The 24556-nt window shown below is 43.9% G+C and overlaps 1 protein-coding gene across 3 annotated transcripts in view; it reads left to right on the forward strand.

The window, feature by feature from the left end:
* The window catches only part of SRGAP2 (SLIT-ROBO Rho GTPase activating protein 2), a 254817-nt gene that overhangs the window by 184779 nt on the left and 45482 nt on the right, over window positions 1-24556 (forward strand). For 2 of the 3 annotated variants that reach the window (XM_012001018.1, XM_012001022.1), the window contains exons 7-10: window positions 7071-7295; window positions 10898-10999; window positions 12094-12291; window positions 21942-22026. In XM_012001018.1, the coding sequence (XP_011856408.1) occupies window positions 7071-7295; window positions 10898-10999; window positions 12094-12291; window positions 21942-22026 (610 nt within the window). The remainder of the gene's footprint in view (window positions 1-7070; window positions 7296-10897; window positions 11000-12093; window positions 12292-21941; window positions 22027-24556) is intronic. The other variant, XM_012001028.1, reaches the window with a different exon arrangement.

Below are 24556 nucleotides of genomic sequence, written 5' to 3' on the forward strand. Positions count from 1 at the left end.
TTTGTCCCCCAGGCTGGAACGCAGTGGCCCAATCTTGGCTCACCGGAACCTCCGCCTCCCAGGTTCAAGCTATTCTCCTACCTCAGCCTCCCCAATAACTGGGACTACAGGCATGCATCACCATGCCCAGCTAATTTTTGTATTTTTAGTAGAGACAGGATTTCACCATGTTGGCAAGGCTGATCTCGAACTCCTCACCTCAGGTGACCTGACCTCAGGTAATCCACCTGCCTCAGCTTCCCAAAGTGCTGGGATTACAGCTGTGAGCCACTGCACCCGGCCTAGGAAATACTTTCTTACATCAGCTTCTCTTGCACAGAAGTGAGTGGCAAGAACTTAACTAAAGAGTTACAATGCCGTACCTTACGTTTGTATAGCATTTAAGATTTCTCAGTGTTATTTCATTTGATTGTCACATCACCATTATGGGTAAGCATTGCTGTCTCCAGTTGCTGGACAGGGAAGCTCAGGGTCCAGAGGACTACGAGACTCACCTGTCCAAGGTTATGCTGCAAATTAGGGTCCTGTCAGAAAGGTACCCAGCTTCCCCTGACATCTGGCAAATTTTTTCAAAGGTGATTGAGGAAAGTGGTTAATAGGCACATGTGTTTTGCAAGGGGCAAGCCCAGGGATAAGCTTTTTGTTTTTTGCCTGTGAGGTATTCTTGGCCTTGTTTTTCTTGCTGCTTCCCCTTACAGTTGAGTCTTACAAACCTTCTCACCTACAGACTCCAATCTGGCCCAGGTCCTGAGCCACACCTAAGTGAAGCTCTGTAATTACACCCTTTCTCACCTCTCCTTCCAGTCATCAAAGTGAGGCATCTGGAGCCAGCCAATTTAGCAACCCAGTCTCTGGGGCTTCAAGTGTATCTCGTCTCTGAGGCCTGCCATTTATTTCAAGGTCTTGGTGGCAGCAGTTGGGCTTTGCAAAACTTTGGCCAGACCACTCATGCTTTCCTGCCTTGGTTTCTCCACAAGCAAACCTGCCACACCTCATAGCATCATATGGGGTTTGGGTCCAAGTCTTGCTGTTATATCACTACCTGGGTCATCTAGGCTTGTCACTGAATTGTTGTGGAACCCAGCTTTGTTTCCTACCCGACTCCCAACCTCCTCTAGCCAACTGAAGAACTGGACTAATTCCCTGGTATTGAAATCTGGCCTCACGTAAGAGTTGCTCGGGGAACTTCTCTGAAATACAGATTCCTGTCTCCCTTTAGCTGAGGATTTTTGGTTCAGTAGATTTCAGCCACTTAATGCCCTAGGTGTCATTGTCTTGCTGGGTTAGTGGAGCCTTGCTCCCTGTTCTGGTACCTCTTTGCTCTCTCTGCTTGTTGATGACAATCTGAACACTGTCCTTCAATGGAGGTCAAAGCCCTAAACAAGATCCTTTCTTCTCCTCAGGGTTGGAGCTCCTCATTGTTGGGAGAGAGGCCTGTTCTCAGCATGAGGAAGAGAATCTATTCTTTCTTGTGCACAATTTCTGCTATTTATCTCGCATTTGGTAAAAATTCAGACTGTATTGTCTGCCACACCTCTACTGTTGGTTAGCCCTCTTCTCTTTTTTTGTACTCAAGGCAACTTCCCTACCTTTTTCACCAAAATGCTGATCTCAGGGGAAGGGAGGGGCTACTGCTGTATCAGCCACAACCTTTGCAATCCATAGATTCTCCATCAGGTATAAGCAAGTGTTTTAAAATCAGTCCAAGAAGCAAGGTATTTTGTACCTTGTTTTCATCATTTAAAAAAAAAAAAGTCTGTTAAGAGCCTGATTTCACAGGATGTGGTGTGACATGCCATTGAAAAAGAGGCTGCCTTAGTACTTGGCAGGGTGTGGGTCTATCACCGGGATCAAGAGGCTACATAGGTAGTAATAAAGTTTCTCATGTTTCTTTGCTGCTGTTTTGGTTGTGTCTTGTTTTATTTTGTTGGTTGGTTGGGTTTTTGTTGTTTTTCCTGGGATGAGGACACATTCATTATTTTTTTAAAAGTTGTATTGTTCTGCTCTATAAACGTTCAGTAAATATTTATTTAGGGAGAAGCCACGTGCTCAGTATCAGGGGTAAAAATGGAATATAGTAGTTCTTGCACTAGAGTATTCATAGACTGTAAGACAGCATTTTTCAGACCATCAGTGAGATCCCTTAGGGAAATCAGGAAATCACTTTTATTGGTTTAATCTGTGGTTTCAAATGAATAGATGAAAGAAAGAAAATATTAGAGTACATCACATTGGTAAGATTATGTGAAACTTTTATGTTAGATGTGTATGTACACACTTGTACATCCTATCGGGGGGGGTGTGACAATAGACGATGTGTTTCTTATTGTGAGTTGGGAGTCAAAAACGTGCTTGTGAGCCGTTGTACTATGAGCAGAGAAAGATCTCAGTCTCCTCTGTTAAGTTCTGTGAGAGCAGGAACCAAGAGTTTTCTTTACCTTAGTAGCCTCCAGTGCTTAATATATAGCTGAGCACATAGTGTGTTTACTGAAGGAAGAAAGGAATAGAAAGAGGAGGATGATCATCTAAGCTAAGATTGGTTTTTCTTTTTGTACCTTTCAATATTGTTTTGAAGTATAATTTACATACAGTAACTAAACTTAAGTGTTACGGTTTCAAGAGTTTTGACAAATTTGTACATCTTTGTGACCTACATCAAGATATAGAATAAATATTTTGATAATAGATATATTTCCATTGCCTCAGAAGGTTTCTCTTGTCTCTTCCCAGTCAGTCCCCCACCCCAAGGCAACCACTGTTACGATTTCTTTCACCATAAATTAGTTTTGCCCATTGTAGAACTTCATAAAGATGGGATTATCCTTTTTTGTGTCTGGCATCTTTTGCCCAGCATGATTAATTTCATCCATGTTTTTGCATGTATCAGTAGTTTCTTACTTTTTCTTGCTGATCTATGCAATAAAAAGGGCCAAAAGGATGCAGTTAGAGCAGGACTAAGTGAGGAGCCTGGGATATTGGCATCCTGATCTTAACATTATCCATTACTTGCTTTAAGACATGGGATGAATCCTGTTTCAGTCTATTGCCATCTGTGTCATGTACACCCTTCTGCCTCCTTCCTAGTCGTTTTGAAGCCAAATATGTGCATAAGGCATTGAGGATAAGTGAAAAGAAGTTATTTTTGTCGATGCCATTACATTGACCAAGGACTAGCCTCCAAATTCTTTTATAGTATAGTGTAAGATTTAAACTTCAGACTGTAGGAATCCAGTTGAGGCTTCTGCCACACTAGGGAAACCTTGACTTCAAGCCAAAAAGACGTTCTGAGCTCAATTGATAGCATTTAAGAATGGCAGGCTCACTGGTATGTACTTTTGCTCCCCCATATTCTTCTGGCTCTCTCAACCCAAGAGCAGATGGATGAATGAAGAACAGGGCATTGTCTTCATGCATAGCTGGAGTGTTGTAAGTGCCGTGTACATGTATAGAAAGTCTGTGACACCATGTGCACCCACATCAGACATGAGGGAACTTGGCTGTTTCAGTAAGAAATGTCATTAAGGACAGTTCTTTTTCTCTTCTGTGGGAACTTGAAGTGGGTGTTGTGAAACAGCCATTTTTCCTTTCCAGGCCTTCTGGAGTCTCTGGGTGAGGATATCAGTTGGGAAAGGGTTAATGAGCTATCAACTCAAGTCATCATACATCTGGATGGGCTGTCATTAAATTCTTACAAAAATTTGATTTCCCCTGAGAGATTATTCATCAAACATTTATATAACCCAGAAATGGCCAGGGGAGCCCAGCGTGGCCACAGAACTCATCAGAAGCCATGGAAAGCCTGCTTTGTCCCCATTGTGAGCAAAATAATGTGCTTCCTCTACTTACTGGTATTCTCCTTGGAAAAGGATGAAATATTCAAATCTCATTTACCTAACTTTGCCAGATATTGCTTCTTCGCTAACTGCTTGGTTTCTGGCTGTTCCCCTACAGGTATGTAGATAGTCAAGACTCTGTAAAACCTCTTCTGAATCTGCCTGGTTGGCTAGAGGTGTAGAGGAGCCAGGGGCATATTGTGACTCAGACCCTCACTCATTGGCACAAAGAACCTACAGAACAGTTATATAAATAGAGAGAGTGCACCAGCCTGGGAAAACTCCCAGCCTCCCTTTGGCCATAGAGTGAGCAAAACAGAAGGCTTCACTGGCCTCATCTACCCACTTGACTTAGGTCAGTATTCAGCCTAAGTGCTTTATTTCCTGAGAGGCTGGAATCTGTACTTGTGGCATCAGTCAGTCAACTGAAATTTAAGTGCCTACTGTGAGCAAGGCCTAATGCTGAGGGATGTAAAGAAGGGTGAGAAGGTAGTCTGGTTGGGGTGATATGACATGGCAAGTCATAGAATGAAGAAGTGTATTCCTTGTCATATGAAAGCTGCAGATTAGTGTGGTTCTAAGTAGAGGCTAGGGTCATTAGAGTCCAGGATTGCAGGGTTGGCTGGCTTCCCAGAGGCTGAGAATTTAATTTGGATCTTGAAGATCTGGTCCAATTCCAACAGGTGAGAGGCGTAGGAAACATTTAAGGAAGAGACATTCTGGGAGCTGAAGGGCAGAGGTCAGTGGATTTGGAGCTCTATTAGTATTTTTTTAAAGTGTCTACATGGTACTAAATATATGTAAATATATTGCCTGTTAGCCTACAACAACCTGTGAGGCTGGTGTTATCCTCATTTGAGGCCCAGAGGGATTAAGTAGCTTGCTTATGGCCATATAGCTGATTTGAAGCTTAATACTATACCCTAAATAGAGAGTATTTCGTTGGATTAGAGCAGATGAATCTGAAGAAGAAAATAAAGGGAGTTGATGTTGGATGGATAGATTGAAGACAGATTACAATTTGTTCTGGCTGTTGGACCTTGCTCAAATTATTTAACTTCACTGAGCCTCAGCTTTCGAGCCTGGAAAATTAAGATAATACCAACCTCATTGGGGTTATTATGAGGATTAAAATGTAGAGTGTATATAAAGGACTTAGCACATGGACTGACGTATAGTAAGCATACTTAGTGAAATAGAAGCATTTTTTAAATTTCAAAACTGAGGAAGGTGGATTTTACCTTGGGGAAAAAAATGAGAGGTATTTTAGGTTCTTCAACAGGTAAGTGCCATAATTAAAGTCACATTTTAGGACAGTGAAGCAGACAGCACTGGTGTAACACAGTAAGGGTATGAATAGGGGTAGAGGTAGTGAGAATGGAGAGGAAAGGGAAATTACCAAAAATGGGTAAAGGTTTTTTGAAGGGTAACTTTTCTCTCCCACATTTACCCCCTGCCCACACCCCCTCCACCCACACACATACACTCTGTGGGCCGTGTTACTTCTGTTCATTAGACTTATAGGCACAGAGCTCATCAACAGGGTCTACATAGAGCTAGTCAGGAATGTTTACAGGTTCAAGGGCAGCCTGGTGAGACCAGCAGCATCTCCCAGAGGGCCTGTGCACGTGCAGTGTCCTAATCAGCCGCTTTTGTCTAGCTTCCATTTGCTCTTCCCTCCCAACTGAATTTAATGTCTTTCCATCCTCTGCCTCTAGTTAAGCTGTAACTGCTGTTATTCCACTGCAGCCAGGCAGCTGCCAGGGCCTGTTGGCACTGAACCCAGAGCCCAGCCCAACTGATGCTCTCACTGAGCTTCTTGTCAGATGCCGGGAAAGAGGAAGCACATCATAGGCCTTTTCTTCCCCAATAGTAGCTGCTTCCAATGCGATCATGATGAGAGGAAAAGGCTGTGGGGAGAGTTAATTTGATGCTTGCTTGTGCAATGAAATGGCAATCAGGCAGATGGCCTTACTCTATGCATGGATTCTTCTCTGATGTTTCTTCTCAGGACCTGGACCTCAAAGTTGCTTAAGCAATAGGGAGGATGATGGATGACCAAGGGATTGGGATCTCTGGGTCCTTGGGTAGGGATGGGGAATATTATCACAGAGTTACAGAATGCCATTGCTGAAGAGGGCCTTAGGGATTACATTTGGTCCAAGGATTTTCAGACTTTTCTCTAACAGAAGAATTATTTCTTCAAAGCAGACCTTACATAGAATCCCTAAATATTAAATAGAAAAAAGAGCAGGGTTCGCTTGGTTGAAGGAGGAATGGAAGACTCCAAGTCCTAGTAGTTGGGTTGTCTTTTTACCCACTTCTCAAGGGCAGCTTCAGTGCCGGCTCTGGTCTACTGCTTGAAAGCCACTGGCCTGGCCAAATCTGTTCATTTTACTATGGAAGAAACAGGTTTAGAGAAGGGGAGTGGCTTTTCCAAGGTTGCTTGATTCTGCGCCAGTGCTTTTTTTATACAGTTGCCTCTTTCATACCATTTTCGTTTTGCATTTTGTTGTAAAAAATCAGAATCCTTTACATGGCATGAATTTTTCCAGTAACACTTATGCGTAGAGCTTTTTAGTCTTGTAAATGCTATTTCTGTAGTGCAGGGGCATCTGTTGTCAGATGCCAGGAAGGAGGAGGCATGTCAGTAAACCTTAGTCTACAGCTAAGGCCTATCCTAGAATGTTGGGAGTTGGTGGGAATGATGACCCACAGAGTCAGCTCCCTATTCTGTCCTTCTCCCATCTAGAGTTGAGCTTGCATACATTAGCTGCTGTTGCAATACTCTGCTTTCAGAACCCTGAAATGGCCTGGCTTGGTTGCTGTATAGTGATTTAACCACAGTAACCCTCAGTGAGTGGCAGGTTGTATTTTTATTGTTGAATTTTGTTATAATGGCAACCCCAGATAAACCTAAAAATGAAAGAGGATTCTCTTTAACTCTCAATTCTTCTCATGTTTATGAAATAGCACTTAATTAAATAATGTCATTTAATCTTATGAATCTTCTTCCTCCCAACCACCTCACGGCCCTCTAGGGTGTGTTTAACCATTGAATTGGGAATCAAGAACTGAGAACTCTCACCCAGGCCTTGGAAGTCAGAATGTCAGCCCTCTTCCCACTACACAGCCAGGCTTATTGATGTGGTCAGATCTGCCCTCAGGACCACCCTCCGTTTCCACCAAGCCTTGGGGCTGTCCATGGTGTGCTTATGTGCCTTCTCCTTCCCACAGCAGTGTTGTGACTTAGGCTACCATGCAAGTCTGAACCGGGCTCTACGCACCTTCCTCTCTGCTGAGTTAAACCTGGAACAGTCGAAGCATGAGGGTCTGGATGCCATCGAGAATGCAGTAGAAAACCTGGATGCCACCAGTGACAAGCAGCGCCTCATGGAGATGTACAACAACGTCTTCTGTCCCCCTATGAAGTTTGAGTTTCAGCCCCACATGGGGGATATGGTGAGGCCCTCTCCCTGTACCTCCACCCTCAAGGGGCTTGAGTGGACTTGTCTAGATTCATTACACAGAAGCCACATTATTTTGGGGTGGGAGAGGCCTGGGCCCAGCTTCTTGTCAGGTGGGTGAGGCATATTCCACTTACTGAGCAAACACTTAGTGAGTGCATGCTGTCAGACACTCGGGCTTGGCTGCAGACATGGGAGATTAAAGCCCTTGGGGAGCTTACAGTCTGGGGAATAAGGTCGCTAAGGGGAGAGTTATAACTATGCACAGAGAGGGGCATCCAAAGGGGCCCAGCAGGATCAAAGAAGGTGAAAAACAGCAGGTGTATTCTAAAAACTACCAACAGTTCAGGATGGTGAAAGGAAAGTGAAGGAGGGGAGCGCTCCCAGTGGTGAGGCTAGAAGAAATGAGAGCTGAAGTGGGGCCACATCCTAGAGGCTTTAGTGGAGAAGCGACAGCTAGGCAGGGAATGTTGGGATCTTTTGGCATTTGGCAGAGTTCTGAATAATCTTATTCTCCTGAACTTAGAAGACTGTGATGAAGTGTATAGTTTTGCTTGGGTATTGAACAAAAAAGAATGGGTACCTGCAGGAAGGAAAGGAGCTAAGATGCCATCCCAAAGGCCTGATGCTGGTTGCCCAGACAGGGGAGCATGAACATGGGGGCCTTCTTTTGGACTCTTCACCGCCAGTGACTAGAATAAGAAGGGCCTAAATACACTAAAGTGAGAGGCAAGAGAAGCTCCCGGGTTTTCATCGTTCTGAATCTTTTGGTTCCACTTGTGTTGTTGTGTGTACGAGCCAGAGTGAACCTCATTCCTGTGGGTAGGAGCCACCATTTCACCTATTGGTGAAATCAGAAGGAGGTTGTATAGGCTTATGTGATAGAAAAGATCAAGATGGACCTTTGAGTATAGTTGGCTTTAGGAGGAGGAATTTTACCAAGACACTGTTTTGCTGTCTCTGCACTACTTCCTGTGTGTTAGCTCCATTCTCAGACAGGTCATTCTCCCATGGAGGCAAGGTGACTGCATTTCCAGCCTTCCCTGGTAGGTTGAAATCTAGTGGAAAGAGTCTCTGCCTCCCTTCTCAAAGCCCCCACAAAGTTTCATGTGTCTCTGGTTTTGATTGGGTGAAGTGCTTATGCCTGGGTCCATGCAAAGCACATGGCCTGAGCTGTGGAGTGGGAGGTTCCCCTCGCTAAGGGTAGTCAGACCAAAGCTACCAAAAGAAGGAGGAGTGGACGCCAGGGGACCAAATAACAGCAACATGTGTGCTCATCAGGAATGATGCTTCTCTCAAGATTAGCATCCAGACTCTAGAAATCTCCGCTCCAGAATGACAGCTGTGGCAGTGGAACCAGAGGATTTGCTGTCGTCAGTCGGCCTCTATGGAGAGTGAGACACTGTCCTAGAGACAGAAATGTGGAGTTGATTTCCTTTCTTTCCTTCTTGGGGAAAATCAAACCATTTACAGTTCATTTCCATTGCTGTGACTTAGGAAATGTCAGTGTCTGAACAGATGGAGAAGTGAGATGATAGCATGTGCAATTAGAATTGGGGGAAGGGGTGTCACCAAGCCTCAGGAAGTCCCATTCTTCACCTGCCCTGGCTTCTGGTCAAACTTGCCTTCCAAGCCCCTTCTCCGGCTGTCACTGAGATTCCTTCCCAGGGATCAGTGGAACTTGGGGACCAGCTGAGTGGAATGATACATTTTCTGGTGTTAGTGACTGAGTTGCCTTCTGAGCCAAACAGCTTGTCTCCATAAAGGAGGATTCCAGATGCTGGGTGCTCAGGCCCCCACCTCCCCCTGTCAGTGTCTTATTTCCATACTCCAGAGCGCAGCTGAAGTGTATTACCTTGCACCCCGGTAGCGAACCACTGCCAAAGCATGCATCATCATCAGCTCTGCTACTTCTTAAAGGGACAGGCTTGGAGGTGGTTTTTCCTTCCCTGATTCCTCTCTGCTAGGTCTGGGTTACTTTAAAAATCAATAGCTCACTCTTCTGCTGGGGCGCTCTCTTTATGTGATATAGCTGATCAGTGGCTGAGCCAGGCAGGGGCCAGGACCAGTTCAGGAGCTTGTGAAGGTTCTGCATTCTAGCCTAGCCTTCGTATGAGTGAAAATAAAAAGAGATGAGAGGGTGGGTCATTCTTGGCCTCTGCAGCCAGTCTGTCCCCATCAGTGTGGGTTGTCTGCAGATTGTGGTGGCAACAGGAGGGAGCTGCCTGCAAGTCGTTGGATTAGGGCCAAAGATCGGGTGGCATTTTGACCGGAAGCCTTGAAATTGGCCAAGGCCCCACACTAACTGGTGTTCTGGGGTGCGCAGCATATGAATTGATGCCAAGTGCTCTCAGATGTACTAGGAGGAGGTACTTGGCTCCATTTTTGGTGCCCTCAGAGGCTGTGGGACTCTGGATGCCTGACTGGTGACATCAGGCAGCCAGAGAATTTCACTCTTGGCACTAACCGGTTCTGGCCACTGAGCTTTCTCCATTGTGTCTGCTTATCCAAGAGTTAGAGTGAAGTCAGCTCTCTTCAGATCTGAGAGCTGGCTCAGACCAGCCTCTCAGCTGGGGGAGGAGGTCAAGTCAGTTGGGAGCTTAAAAGCCAATGGAGGAAAAGGTCAAGTCCCAGCCCCCTCCATTTGAAGAGAGGTTTTGTCTTTTCAAGCAAGGGAATGGTCTGTGGGCATGTGAATGTGCCCACTCGTTGCTGAGGAGGAAGGAGGCCATTTCTATCCAGATGTCTCTCTGCAGACAAGAGGCTAAAGGACGAACGGTAACAAGGTGACAGGAGCTGTCTCCACATGGGTCCTGCCTCCCAACTCTCTCAGCCTTCTGCTCCTCATCTGTCATCCAGGGAACTGTGGATGACCTCATCCCATAACCACATCCCCAACAGGAGACAGTGGAGCAGCCATTCCTTCACACAGGGGAAAGCTAATTGGCAATAATCCTTGTGGGAAAGGCAGACTCCTCTCTTACAGCTCTAGGGAAGGCCTGGGGTAAAATGATGGCTCTTTGGAAAATGCCAAGCTCCTTCAGATTCCATACCCTCTCGGGCCCTCTAGCATAGGCGACCAACTTGTTTCTGGTTTCACGCTTTCTCATTGAATCAGAGCTGTCATGCATGGCCTGGATTTATAAACACATGCTGGCTGCCAGCAGCGGCAAGTTAGCCTCCTGACCCACTTCTCTCCTGCTTTCACTCTGATGTATGAAGGGGGATGAGGGAGGGGCCAGAGAGGTGGCCACTTGGACTTTCGGCAGGAAATATTCGCTGTGCCAAAGCATTGTGTTTCTGGAGCTGGGGCTGCCTGAGGCACTCTTCTCTAGCCTCCTCAGCCTTCCATGGAGCTGCAGACCGTACATAGACCTACCCCTGCCGGGCTCCAAACAGATCCCCCTACCCATTCCTTTCATGTACTCTTTGGTCCTGGAAGAGGCTCACACAAGTTGGCTTTGGATTTTGCTTCAACATAGAAACCACGAGCCTTATACCTTGAATATGGGTAGTTTCATTGCCAGTAATGGGAACTCTGGAACTGCCAAGGGGACTGTATCCTCTTTCTGACCTGGTGTTGCTTTCTTTTGTTAGGCTTCCCAGCTCTGTGCCCAGCAGCCTGTCCAGAGTGAGCTGGTACAGAGATGCCAACAACTGCAGTCTCGCTTATCCACTCTAAAGATTGAAAACGAAGAGGTGAGTTTCCTCCTTAGGAGGCTCAAAGCCACACTCTGAGTTTCCCTGTTGAAACTTTTGCTGCTGCCCGTCTGGGAGCAGGTGGAAGGAGCATGCAGAGAATGTCCGGGCGGCCGCAAACATTTCCTAGCCAAATGTAGGCTTGGACTTTCCCCCTCTGCTACATCCTGCCCTTGAACTCCAGGAAGTTGCTCTTGCATTGCCAAAGGTTGTGCTCTATTTTGAGCTTTTGCAAAATGCTTTTTTTTCCCCTCTACACATTTAATCAAAATGGCACTTGGCAGCTGTGTGAACAATATTGTGTCTCTGAAACCACCTCCTCATGCCTAGCTTTGTCTAGCATGTTCAAACAAACAGAGGCCTTTGACTTTGACACTTCAAACATCTCCATCCTCTTAGGAAAGGGTGAGTTTCTTCTGGGCTCAGTGTATTTGCTTTCAAAAAGCAGTTCAAAAGGGCAGGTGATCCAGCTTTCTGTTGAGCTCAGATGGCTTCTTACCTTGTGTCTCAGTAAGTCTTACTTTCCGCAGGAAGATCAGGAAGAAGTAGGGATAGGTCACTTAGTTTGCAAATGAGCAAACAAATTCATCAGTTTATTGAAGGTCATGAAACAGAACCTCGGGCTTTGCAGTGCTAGGCCCATCACACATTTTAATTAGCTGTTTGTATGAGGGGGTTGGTTTAGATATATTTTATCCTCTTTCCCTTAACACTTCTATTATAATATTGCTATATAATATTATAATAATGCTAATGTTAAATTGTAAAAGTAAACATTAAAATATAATATATAATCTTGCTATATGATATAAAAATGCTAATATTAAATTTTAAAAGTAAACATTAAAAGATCTGGGTCAAGTACATAGCATGAAGAGTTGTAGTGGCTTTTAGGTTTTCACTGTAGAGAGTATCATGCTGTAGCAGAGTCCATGTGATGTTTACCTCTCACTTAGCACTGTCCAGTGGGAAGCAGAGCTGCACATTCTGATGGCATCCTCTGGCCTTCCCCAGCCCACTCCCTTCAAGCTTCTCCATCACCTGCTGTTTTACAACCCACCCTTCATGCATCCTGTTGACCCTTGTCGTGGCAGGTAAAGAAGACAATGGAGGCCACCCTGCAAACCATCCAGGACATTGTGACTGTGGAGGACTTTGATGTGTCTGACTGCTTCCAGTACAGCAACTCCATGGAGTCCGTCAAGTCCACAGTGTCTGAAACCTTCATGAGCAAGCCCAGCATTGCTAAGAGGAGAGCCAACCAGCAAGAGACAGAGCAGTTTTATTTCACAGTAAGGGAGCACTATGGCTTTTAAAGAGCGTCAGCATGCAGTGCAGCACTCAGGGAGATTTGGAACTCAGAGTCCTTGTTAAGTGTCTGAAGGACAGGCATTGAATATCTTAGATATGAATGTGGGCATACTCAGAGTCCATCCCTACACTTAAAGGTGCAAGCATTTATAAGTTGTGTATGTCTAACAGGGATCCTCCCAAGAAAAAGGATGCTCCCAAGTATACTACTCAGAAGATTTTCTTTTTTAAGAAATTTTTAACTAGCTAGTAGGCTTTCACTGGAAAGTTTCCTTCTCAGGCACAGGGGATCCTGAAAGGGGAACTTCATCTTTTAGTTCTTGGAAAGTACATACAAATATTCATGATAACACATGTTTTGTTTTTAAAAATCTATAATCTTTTCTAGGCAATATGATGACATTATTTTATAACTTTCAATGTTGGGAAACTATTTTTTCTAATTATTGCTAAAACTTAAAGGATGGGTTATATGCAGCATTACTATTTTGCACATAATTCCAAAACATCGTATTTTCTTATTCATGTATCTCTAGTCGTCTTTTAGACAGTTGGAGCCTTTTATTCCTTTTTTTTTTTTAAGTATTGTTAACAGTCCTTTGGAAGTCCGCTATTGGTCTTTGGTGCTGCTTTTTAATAAGTGAGTTATTTTGAGCTTGCCAAGTAGGATCTATTGCCTGGGCTAAAATTTATTTCCTAATCTTCTGATGACCAAGAAAGGAAAAATTAAGTTTGCAGATGTGAGATGAAATATAGCCAGTGAATATGCATACTGATTCTGAATGAAAGGAATTAACTTTTCAGTCAAGAAACAGTCTGCATGCAGTAAATTGAATTTTTCCTGCAACTGGAGTGATTTGTTTAATTATTCTTTGAACACTGCCTTTTCTGCATTAAGAACACTGAAGATTTGCTAACTTTTTTTTAAAGAAATCTGTTTTTTTAATTAAGCTCAGACTTCCTCATATTTTTTATCCTAGAGAAAACTGCTAAAAGGGAATGATGTATCAGTACTATTCTTCTAAAACAACTTTTAAAAAATGATTATACAAAGCCACATATGCTCATTATATAAAATTTAGAAGCAAAAGAAAGGAAATAAAAATTGTCCGTAATTCTACCAGCTAGAGATAATGGTGTTAGAATATATTCCTTTCTAATCTGTTTTCTATACGTGTACAAACACATATGTGAGCACATATTTATAATTTTATTCTAAAAAATAGGATACTGCTGTACATATTGTTTTACAATCTAAGTCATATAATTATAATATTCTTTAAGCATACTTCTGAGTAAAATATTAAAACCAATACAAAAAAATAATAGAATGGCATTTTAGCTCATTCATTGATTTTTGTAAAATATTTAATACACTCCGTGGTTTGTAGTTTGCGTTCAATAAATGCTAAAACTTTATCTTCACCATCATCATTAATTTATTTATTAATCATTATTAAATTATTCATTGATCAGTTTTTGAGGATTTACTATTGCCAGACGCTGTGCTACAAGCTGGGAATGCTGAGAGTATAAGATAAAGAGGGAAATGATGGGGGATGGGTCACGTAAAGGGAGAACTTCCATTTTTACTTCATATATATCTGAACAGTTAAAATAGGTTGATGTTTGTAGTTTAAAAAATGTAAAAATGCATACATGCACTAGTGCATGAATGGCAGCCAGGATGAGTGGAGTTGGGGAAGCATCACACACAAAGTGACTTTTGTGTTTGATCTTGAAGAATAAGCGAACCAGGCAGGGAGTCGGGGAGGAGAATCGCATTCCTTGAGGAAAGAGCAGCATGTGGGAAAACAAATGCACGCAATAACCTGGCTCACACGTTAAGATAACTTTCTGACTATAATGAGGGATGTGTCGCTGCCCCAAGCTTCATTATCTAAGGAGCTTGTTGAACACTCTGTAGAGGCTTTTAATAATAGGATTGTTTAGCTGGTCTGTCTGGACAGCTTAGATATAACACTATTTAAATGACCCAATCTCATTATATTGTGAAGATTTCCATTTTTTAGGTTAAGTAAGAAATTTTGGACCTAAAAATCTTGAATTTTAAGACAGTCGTTGTCAGAATTGCTTTTTGGCTTTAAATGAATTCTATAACATTTGTATTCTAAGTTGACCTTTAGTAAAAGCAGGAATGGCCGTATTCAAACTGGTGACCTCGCAAATTCTGCCCACCCTTTCACTTTCTGTCTCAATACACTGATGTCCTCTAATCTATTTCCTGTCTTATGTGGTGGCCCTAGTGCCACTTATCAAAATTGTGTGCAAATTTCCTTGGCTAACAGGAACAGTTTTTGTCTGGGCTTGTCTAGCAGTGGGATTCTGTGCAAGTTCATCATTTTTGTGACTGGTACTTTGCATCAGATGATTTAATTTCATGATAAAAGGAGCTTTTTGGGGTGGTGAAATAGACATTTATGGAAAATGGGATACCCACATTAAGCAGAGTGACTACCTGTTTACCATACAACCCACACAAAGCCAATACAACTACAGATGTGTTTTCTTTAGTCTGTTGCCTCTGCAAACATTGCCCGTGTGTTTCCCTATGCCCTTCAAAAACATCAGAGCAGCACATCCTGGAAGATCCTATCTTTTGGAAGGTTAGGAAGCAGTCTCTTGTCACCGCTTGACTCCTGGGTGGTGTGCCTAGTGACCAAGAGGGCTGCTAAGAAAGCTTTCTGACCACTTATGGCTCTCATTGGACTGATTTGCCCAGATGACATCAATTGGGAATGTGAGGCATGACCTGTAAAGATGAGTTGCTTGCAGGAGTCTCAGGAAAATAATTGTGGAGTGAAGAAACTTGAAGCGATTTTTTAAAATTACCTAACCCAACCTTCTTATTTGAAAAATTAGAAAAATAAATAGGCCAGACATGGTGGCTCATGCCTGTAATCCCAGCACTGTGGGAGCCTGAGGCAGGTGGGTCTCTTGAGGTCAGGAGTTCAAGACCAGCCTGGACAACATAGTGAAACCCCGTCTCTACTAAAAATACAAAAATTAGCCAGGTGTGGTCATGGGCGCGTATCACAGGACAGTATCACAGCTACTCAGGAGGCTAAGGTGGGAGGACCACTTGAACCCAGGAGGCAGAGGTTGCAGTGAGTCAAGATTGTGTCACTGCACTCCAACCTGGGTGACAGAGTAAGACTCTGCCTTAAAAGAAAGAGAGAGAGAGAGAGGGGGGCGGGGAGGGAGGGAGGGGGGAGAGAGAGAGAGAGAGAAAGAGAGAGAGAGAGAGAAAGAGAGAAAGAAAGAAAGAAAGATTAAAAAATAAATAAATCTGGCTGGGTGCGGTGGCTCAAGCCTGTAATCCCAGCACTTTGGGAGGCCGAGACGGGCAGATCACGAAGTCAAGAGATCGAGACCATCCTGGCTAACACGGTGAAACCCTGTCTCTACTAAAAAATACAAAAAACTAGCCAGGCGAGGTGGCAGGCGCCTGTAGTCCCAGCTACCTGGGAGGCTGAGGCAGGAGAATGGCGTAAACCTGGGAGGCGGAGTTTGCAATGAGCTGAGATCCGGCCACTACACTCCAGCCTGGGCGACAGAGCGAGACTCTATCTCAAAAAAAATAAATAAAAATAAGTAAATAAAATAAATAAATCTGCCGGGCGTGGTGGCTCATGCCTGTAATCCCAGCACTTTGGGAGGCCAAGGTGGGCGGATCACCTGAGGTTGGGAGTTTAAGACCAGCCTGATCAACATGGAAAAACCCTGTCTCTACTAAAAATACACAAAATTAACTGGGCATGGTGGGACATGCCTGTAATCCCAGCTACTTGGGAGGCTGAGGCAGGAGAATCGCTTGAACCCGGGAAGCGGAGGTTGCAGTGAGCCAAGATCACGCCATTACACTCCAGCCTGGGCAACAAGAGCGGAACTCCATCTCCATCAATCAGTCAATCAATAAATCCAGAGAGAATGGGTAGCTCACAAAAGCTGGACCCACTGCTCTGATTACTGGGTCTCTGGCCACAGGCTGCTTCTCTACACGCTGTGGAAGAAGCAGAGGTGAAGGGAAGGGCTCAGGAACAGCTCAGCAACTTTCGCCTCTTATTTGCCCTCAGTGGTGACATGTTTCCTGATTTTCTTGGCTTTGTGTTTATTGCTTATCTTCTATAACACATAGTTCAGCAATGTCTACTCTTTACCCGTTGCCTTTTTTATTGTGATTGTTAAAAATCAGTATTTTTAAAGGATGCAAATATTTAAAAGGGTATACAGGAAAACCTACTATAAAGTTTCTTTTCATTCCTGACTCCTCTTTCCCCTCCCCTCTGCTGGTGGTTGAAACCAGTTTCTTCTGTGTCCTTCCAGAGATACTCTGCATGGACAACAACTGACGTATCTGTAAATACCCTTTAATGCAATAAATTACATTAGAAATGTAATGAAAGAAAATGGAAGTAGATATAGAAGTATACCACTTATACCATTCTTCACTTTTTTAACATTATTTGTCTTGGATCTTATTTTTATGTTAGTCCAAAAAGATCTGCCTCATTTTTAAATAGCTGGACAGAATTCCACGGTATGAATATGCCATCATTTGTTTAGCAAATTCCCTCCTCACAGGCAGTGATGCTCGCTGTTTAGCCAAGGTTTACCAAAGCTTTATAAGGCTGGCATTTTCCTAAGTATTTCCTTTGTTTTTTGGAGCCCGAGCCTCGCTCTTGTTGCCTAAGAGCCCAAGGCTGGAGTGCAATGGCGCAATCTGAGCTCGCTGCAACCTCCGCCTCTCAGGTTCAAGCGATTCTCCTGACTCAGCCTCCCAAGTAGCTGGGATTATAGGCACCCACCCCCACCCCCAGCTAATTTTTTGTATTTTTAGTAGAGACGAGGTTTCACTATGTTGGCCGGGCTGGTCTCGAACTCCTGACCTCGTGATCTGCCCTCCTCAGCCTCCCAAAGTGCTGGAATTACAAGCATGAGCCACCACACCCAGCCTAAGTATTTCCTTTTATAGGAAGTTGGAGAATTAGGTTATTGTATGGGGATAGAGCAGTGAAGGGGTTAAGGATCATGGCTGATAAGGTAACAAAGCTAAACAGTCTGAATTCTTAGGGACAGGTTTAGAGAAGGTAATAGAAGAGGAGGCAATGCCTTGGCCACTGGGGCAATGAGCGACCACTAGACTTGGAACTTGTGGTCTGAGATCTTTTTATCTTGGTATTTTCTTGCAGGCCCTTGGTAAACGTGTGCTGGCGAGTACAAATGAGTGAATGCCCCTGTGCTGTCAATTAAACTGGGGAGACATGCTCCATTTAAGGTTTACTTTATTATGTATTCTATCTGACAGCTGTTTCCTATTTTAAAAACTGACGGGGAGAAGGGGAAATGTCAGCATGCCTGCATGGTGGGGAAACAGCCACTATAATGACATCTGTATATCTCTGAGCATGGGCTGGGTAGGTGTACTAACTTTTCCTGCCTTACTGCAGTGGATACTTAGGGTCTTAGGTTCACGCAGATTAAATCCAAGGCATAAGCAACATCCAGTGAGTTTTATACCCCCATGGTAAGAGTGTATTTAAAGGGAAGAGGTTTTTAAAAATGAAATTTGAAAAGCATTCTAGTGCCTCTTACTACTTTTTTAAGGCCCAAAACCCTTCTGCTTTCATTCTGCTTTTATTTTAGCACAAAGCAAAGACACTTAGGGAAGGGATGCTTTTAGGCTCACTGAGGAGGTGATTCAGGTATAAGGAAGCCAGGCCCTGTGCTAATCACAGTAATGCTTATTATCCAATTTCATTCTCACCAACCTTGTGAAAAAAATATTCTCATTTTTCAGATGGAAAAACTAAGACTCGGGGTTAAATGATTTGCCCAAGGTTAGAAGAGTTAGTAAGTGGTAGGACTAGAATATTCCAACTCATGCTTTTTCATTGTAATGCAACTAAAGCATCTATCAAGGAGGGAAAGTGCAGAAAGAAAAGTTATTATATTAATACTTTTCAATAAACAAAACTCACTGCTGACAGTTAATATCCAATTAGGAATTATTAGGAAATGAATTAATGAGTCATAAAAACTGAGTTGAAGTTTTACAATGGCACTAAACAAAATGCCCAATAGACTCTTTGCCGCCCTTCCTACTTTTTGAAGAAATTCTCAGTTTTGATAAAGTGTGAAAGTTGTTGGGGGTGGGCACTGGTCAGACTGTGTTTTAGGAACTTGATTTTATTTTGGTGATACCTAGAATAAAATATTACCCGTTCTTTTGCTCCTTCATTGAGGAAAACCCCAGGTAGCCACTTTGATTTTGGGTGTTTGGTGAAGGAACGAAAAAGAATTACCTAATATTGGAACATGCCCTAAGTAAGGAAAGTGATCCTCGTTGCCCAAGGAAGGAATTTTGAGATTGGAGATTATAAGCATCCCTTTTCCTGGCCCCCCTCATCTCCAGAAATCATTAAAAACCACCTATTCTTCCCTTGCCTTCTTCAGCAGTCTCAGCTCCTTTCTCTGTGTGTCTGTCGAGCAGCAATAGAAGCCTTCTAACTCACTTCCACCAATTAAAGACAAGGTCACTTATCCCCAGCGAGTCTCTCATATGGATAAATGCTGACTTATGGGTGGTATGGGGGAGTGATAAATAAAATAACATGCCTGCAGACTCTGAGATGCCTTTACCTTTCCATACCTGGCTTACCTGGATGGAAACCTCCAACCATGGTTTCCACACCAGTATTAGGGATGCAGTTCATACCTTGACACAGTTATGATCCTTCAGGATTTAATGGAACCCGAAGAGGTAATCCGTCATACATCTTGACGAGATTGTTATTTATTTTAATGGTTCATCAAGTGACAGCCAGAGTTAACTAATGAATTGTGAACATGAATTTAAAAAATTGATTTCCGGAATCACAAGTAGTGAGAAGAAGGAATTTGCATCCATCTCCTTTGAGAACTGTAGCTGTTTTCTGAGCAGTCTGGTCTTGTTTTGAGGGTTACAGTTTCTTGGTGAATTTTCCTCATTAGGAAACCTTTAGCGTCTCCTGGGATAACCTTCCAAAGAGAGAGGCTTTTGAGGCTTGCATTGTTGGCAATTGATATTTCCTGAAGGCTTTCCACCTCTGGTCCCTAAAGTACTGTTTCAAATCCACAATTAGGCATTGGTTGGGGATTCGGATATTACCCCGGGAAGAATGACAGCAGGTGACCTGGCATCTGGAACAGATGGAAAAGGGAAGGTGACAACAGAGCCTCTTTCCTTGCAGATGTTCTTGTGCAAAAGCATAAAGGCACAGAGAGAACAGATCATGAATAAGGCAGTAGAAATGATTTGGAGTAAGATTTGGTTTTGGCTTGTTTTATTTTTAATTCAGTGAGTACGGGCACACTAGGGGCTTGGTTTGTGACTGCTGAGGAAGGGTCTACCCAGAGGAGAGTGAGACTGCTCATTCATTTATTCATCATGCATTTATTGAGTATCTGCTATCTGCTAGGTGTGGTACTATCAGGGGTGCAAAGAATAATAAATGGTCTCTGACCATAGGGAGGAAGCAGTCTGGAGAAAAAGACACATGAGTAATAAACCCTCTGTGACCGGACTGTATGAGAAGTGCTGTCATGGAGATTTGCATGGTACCCACAGGACCATCTGGGTGACCATGGGAGGGCTAGGCACTGCGTCCTAGAGAAAGCAGATTTTTCTTTTGTTTTTAAACTGAAGAGAAAGAATCAGATGCAAGCTCTTAGTTGAAAGTTCACATTGTACAGAAAAGTATAGAGTAAAAGTAACTCACATTTGTTGACTTTTCTTTTTTTGTTTGTTTTTTGTTTTTTGAGACGGAGTCTTGCTCTGTTGCTCAGGCTGGAGTGCAGTGGTGCAATCTTGGCTCACTGCAAGCTCCGCCTCCCAGGTTCAAGCAATTCTCCCGCCTCAGCCTCTCAAGTAGCTGGGATTACAGGCACTCACCACCACGCCCGGCTAATTTTTGTGTTTTTTGTTAGGGATAGAGTTTCACCATGTTGGCCAGGCTGGTCTCAAACTCCTGTCCTGAAGTGATCCATCTGCCTTAGCCTCCAAAAGTGCTGCGATGATAGGCCTGAGCCACCGCACGTGGCCCTGTTCACCTTTTCTTTCTATCACTCTTAATCCTAAGTGAAATCAAAGGTTTGATGTATAATTATATGTTTTACTTAATATACATTAAAAGACAGACAGAACTATTACCATTTAAAATGGTGCATCCACCTAACTACCTCAGTGATCTCACATGTCACCAGTAATTCACGGATCACACTTTGGGAAACCTGGCCATTTGACTTCTGAGTTCAGATGTAGGCAGATAGCCCCTGATCTGGAGGATAAACTACTGCAGCAGGAGGCGATCAAGGCAAACTAAGACCCCAAGAATGGCTGTGGAGGAGAGTGGAAAAGATACTTTAAAAATCCAAAAGCCTTGGGTTGGGCCTGACACTACCACTTGCTAGCTTGCAACTCTCAGCAGTTTATTTGATACCTCACCTCCCCTGAGATCATCTTGTCTGTAATAAGGAAGTAATATCTTCCCTATATGCTGTGCAGTTATTTATTGTAAGAGTCAAATGAGAGAATATGTGGTAAAGTGCTCTAAAACCTGCTATGTTGCTGCATGCATAGAGCGTTAATACTATGAAGTTTAGTTCTGCTTCTCTCCTTCTCCTGCTCTGTACCATGATGGATGGGACATTTTGTCATAATGGTTAAGAGCACATGCTGTATTGTCAAACTGCCTGTATTTGGATACTAACTTTACCACTCACTAACTGTTAGACCTTGAGCAACTTAATTAAACTCTCGAAACCTCAGTGCTCTCATGTGTAAAATGGAGATGATGATGATGATGATGATGATAATTCCTAGGGTTGTTTTGAAGATTCAGTGAATTGTCTGGGGACATACGGTCTCTCACTGGGCAGACGAGGGTTGAGAGAGAACAAATCTGAAAGTGCAGCACAGCAGTCATATTTTGACTGTGAGAGCAGGTGGGATCACATTTGTGTTTGGACCTGGATTTGTGTATGCAAGTGGGGGATGGCAGCCCCTTCCACTGAGTGCTCAGAAATCCAAAGCTTTCCATAAAGACTTCATGCAGAATAGAGAAGGAAGCTGTTGAGGATATGGCTCAAAGATGCTCCACATCCCAGGCTTACAGCTGAGGCAGGGACTGAGCCTGCCATTGGCACTGCTCCTAGTGTGATGGAATGCCCTCCCCCTCCTGCCAAGAGGCGAGGGCAGGGCAGGATGTCAGTAGAGGTGACAGATAGCAGGTGTGTGTCCTCACACCAAGAAGACCAGGGCTCAATGAGTTCATCCACCCTCCCTGCTCTTCCTCAGTGAAACTGCGGGAGAGGGGCTCTAGGAAACAGTTTCTTTATACTGGCCATCATGGAACTCCCAGAAAAAACATGGAGAAGGATATTAATCCACCATGAAAATCAACAGCTGCCCATATGATCAGTGCCTTAAAGAAATTAAAAAATGGACTGGTAGAAATTGGATCAGAAACCAAATGACCTCTGTAAAGGGGAATTGTTCAGCTGAGCATCTGTGATTTTTTTTTTCTTCTTCAGGAGTCTGATTGCTCTTTTTCCTCCTCCTCTCTTACAGAAAATGAAAGAGTACCTGGAGGGCAGGAACCTCATCACCAAGTTACAAGCCAAGCATGACCTTCTGCAGAAAACCCTGGGAGAAAGTGAGTGTAGGAACCCTCTGCTGGAGGCTTGACAGTGAGGCCAGCTGGAACTTTCTTGCTGAGCACACGCCTCCATCCTCAGCCAAGTGGACCCGGTCTTGTTATATGAATGCCTTTCTTTTCCCGGCTTGTTTGATGTGGAAGCACACGCCCCAAATGACTGCTTGAGTAATGGGAAAAGGCCAATGCTTAATGAAGCACTAACGTGTATCATCTATTTGTTTAAATGGAGCGTGCCTGCTCTCCACCCAGTCCCCCTACCCTTGCCTCCTCTGCCACTTCAGGGTAGAGAGGCTGAGGGGTTATTTATTCTCCAGACACTTTGTTAAAACTTCTAGCTCCTCTGTGGCAGCACTGAGACTGGAGCAAGAAGGTAGGGAGCCATGAGATGAGATACGCAAATGCAGGAGATGGACAGACTGCCGCTTTCTATAGCTTCCAGAAAGAGCGTTAGTTTCTTTCTGCTTTGAAAGCTCTTAATGCTGTTTAAGTGGCAGCCCTCTCTCCTGTGGCTATGCTGAGGCCATGGTGCTGAATGGACTGTCTTGTCTCATAGAATGATTTTAACCAGACCCTGGAAAGTAGCAAGGCAGAGAACTGGACTGGCACTCTGGACTTTCTCTCCTCAACTGTCAAACAGAAGGTGGAGGTTGAAAGGGAAGCTTCCCCAGGGTTTTTTGGCACCCTGCCCAGATTTCCTGCCTAGCTCTCAGCATCCTATGATTAATGGGATTCCCAAGTTGGGGATGCCTCTGAATGCCCCACCCCTCCTCCCTGTCCCACTAATCTCCTCACTTAAAGATAAGGGGGAGAGGAAGGGAGAAGCTGCAGGGAATATGGCTAACTTCAGTTACAGGCAAGCCTGTACTTACACAGAGATCTGACATTTTAAAATAAATTATTGAGCACTCTTTAGACAAACTGCAAAGTTTAGGAAAGTGTGCAGTACTCCTTGGCTCATTGGCCCCAGGAATTGGAGCCTCACTTCTTATTATACCAGAGCCTCCTACCCACCTTTTTTGCCCTGTCCTTTTCCTGCCTTGGATGGTTTCCCAGATGATTAGTCTTTTTTCTCTAATCTTTTATCTAATGACTTTTTTTTTTTTTTTGAGATGGTGTCTTGCTGTGTCACCCAGGCTGGAGTGGAGTGGCACCATCTCGGCTCACTGCCAACTCCACCTCCTGGATTAAAGCGATTCTCCCACCTCAGCCTCCTAAGTAGCTGGGATTATAGGCGTGTGCCACCACGCCTGGGTAAGTTTTGTATTTTTAGTAGAGACGGAATTTTGCCATGTTGGCCGGGCTGGTCTCAAACTCCTGACCTCAGGTGATCCACCTACTTCAGCCTCCCAAAGTGCTGGGACTACAGGCATGAGCCACCATGCATGGCTGATCTTACGACTTTTTTTTTTTTTTTTTTTTTGAGATGGAGTCTTCCTCTGTCGCCTAGGCTGGAGTGCAGTGGTGTGATCTCGGCTCACTGCAAACTCCGCCTCCCAGGTTCAAGCAATTCTTCCCCCTCAGCCTCCCGAATAGCTGGGATTACAGGTGCCCACCACCATGCCTGGCTAATTTTTTTGTATTCTTAGTAGAGACGGGGTTTCACCATGTTGGCCAGGCTGGTCTCAAACTCCTCACCTCAGGTGATCTGCCTGCCTCAGCCTCCCAAAGTGCTGGGATTACAGGTGTAAGCCACCGTGCCCAGCCTGATCTTACGACTTTTAAGGCATTTTCTTTTATGTGAAGAAAGCCTGTTAGATAATTTCTGTTCTCTCTTCCTCACCACCAAAAGGACTCAGACTAAACAAGTTCGGGCACTGAGGACCAAACTTTGCTTATAGAAAATCCTTACTCTAGGGTTATCAGATTGCTCCACGGAGAATCAAGACAGTCTAAGCATAGTCCATAAGTAAGACAGAGAGCAGGGCCTTGGGGTCATACAAATGCATATGCGCTCACACTTGTGTGTGTGAGTGAATGGGTTTACTCACACATTTATGCACTAAATGTGCTACTATGGAGGAACGAAGGCTGACCATTCATCAGTGCTGCAAATTGCCTTAATCTAAAGATGACAAGTTCTAGCAATAAAGAAAAAAACAAAACTATAAATCTTTATGTGTGCAAGTCATCACGTCCCTGCCTTCTGAATGTATTTGTCACCATAATGCAGGAGTCCCTTGTTCTTGCCATAGAGGGATAATTGATGTGTATGAATATTCCAGAATGGAAATGGAACAGATGTTGAAAATAATGGCTCAGAGTAATATTTTTGCACATAAGAGCTGAGCCTTTGGTAACGAGAGACAGTTAGGGGTGGGTGATGGCATTGCTCAAGAAGAGCTGAACTATAAGCAACAATTACCAACCTTTAAGGGCAAGGAAAGGCCCTGCCCTCCCTCCCCCAGCCCTTGGAGTTTCCTTTGCAAGAGCTTGGATGGGGAGGAGTGTGGGAGCTGATTTTTACTTCCCCGGCTCAGCACCTGCTAGGGTTTGCCCCTGGTTTAAATAATGCAGGTCTAAAACAGAT

Source organism: Mandrillus leucophaeus, unplaced genomic scaffold (genome assembly GCF_000951045.1).
Source record: "Mandrillus leucophaeus isolate KB7577 unplaced genomic scaffold, Mleu.le_1.0 Scaffold1174, whole genome shotgun sequence".
Classification (NCBI taxonomy): Eukaryota; Metazoa; Chordata; class Mammalia; order Primates; family Cercopithecidae; genus Mandrillus; species Mandrillus leucophaeus.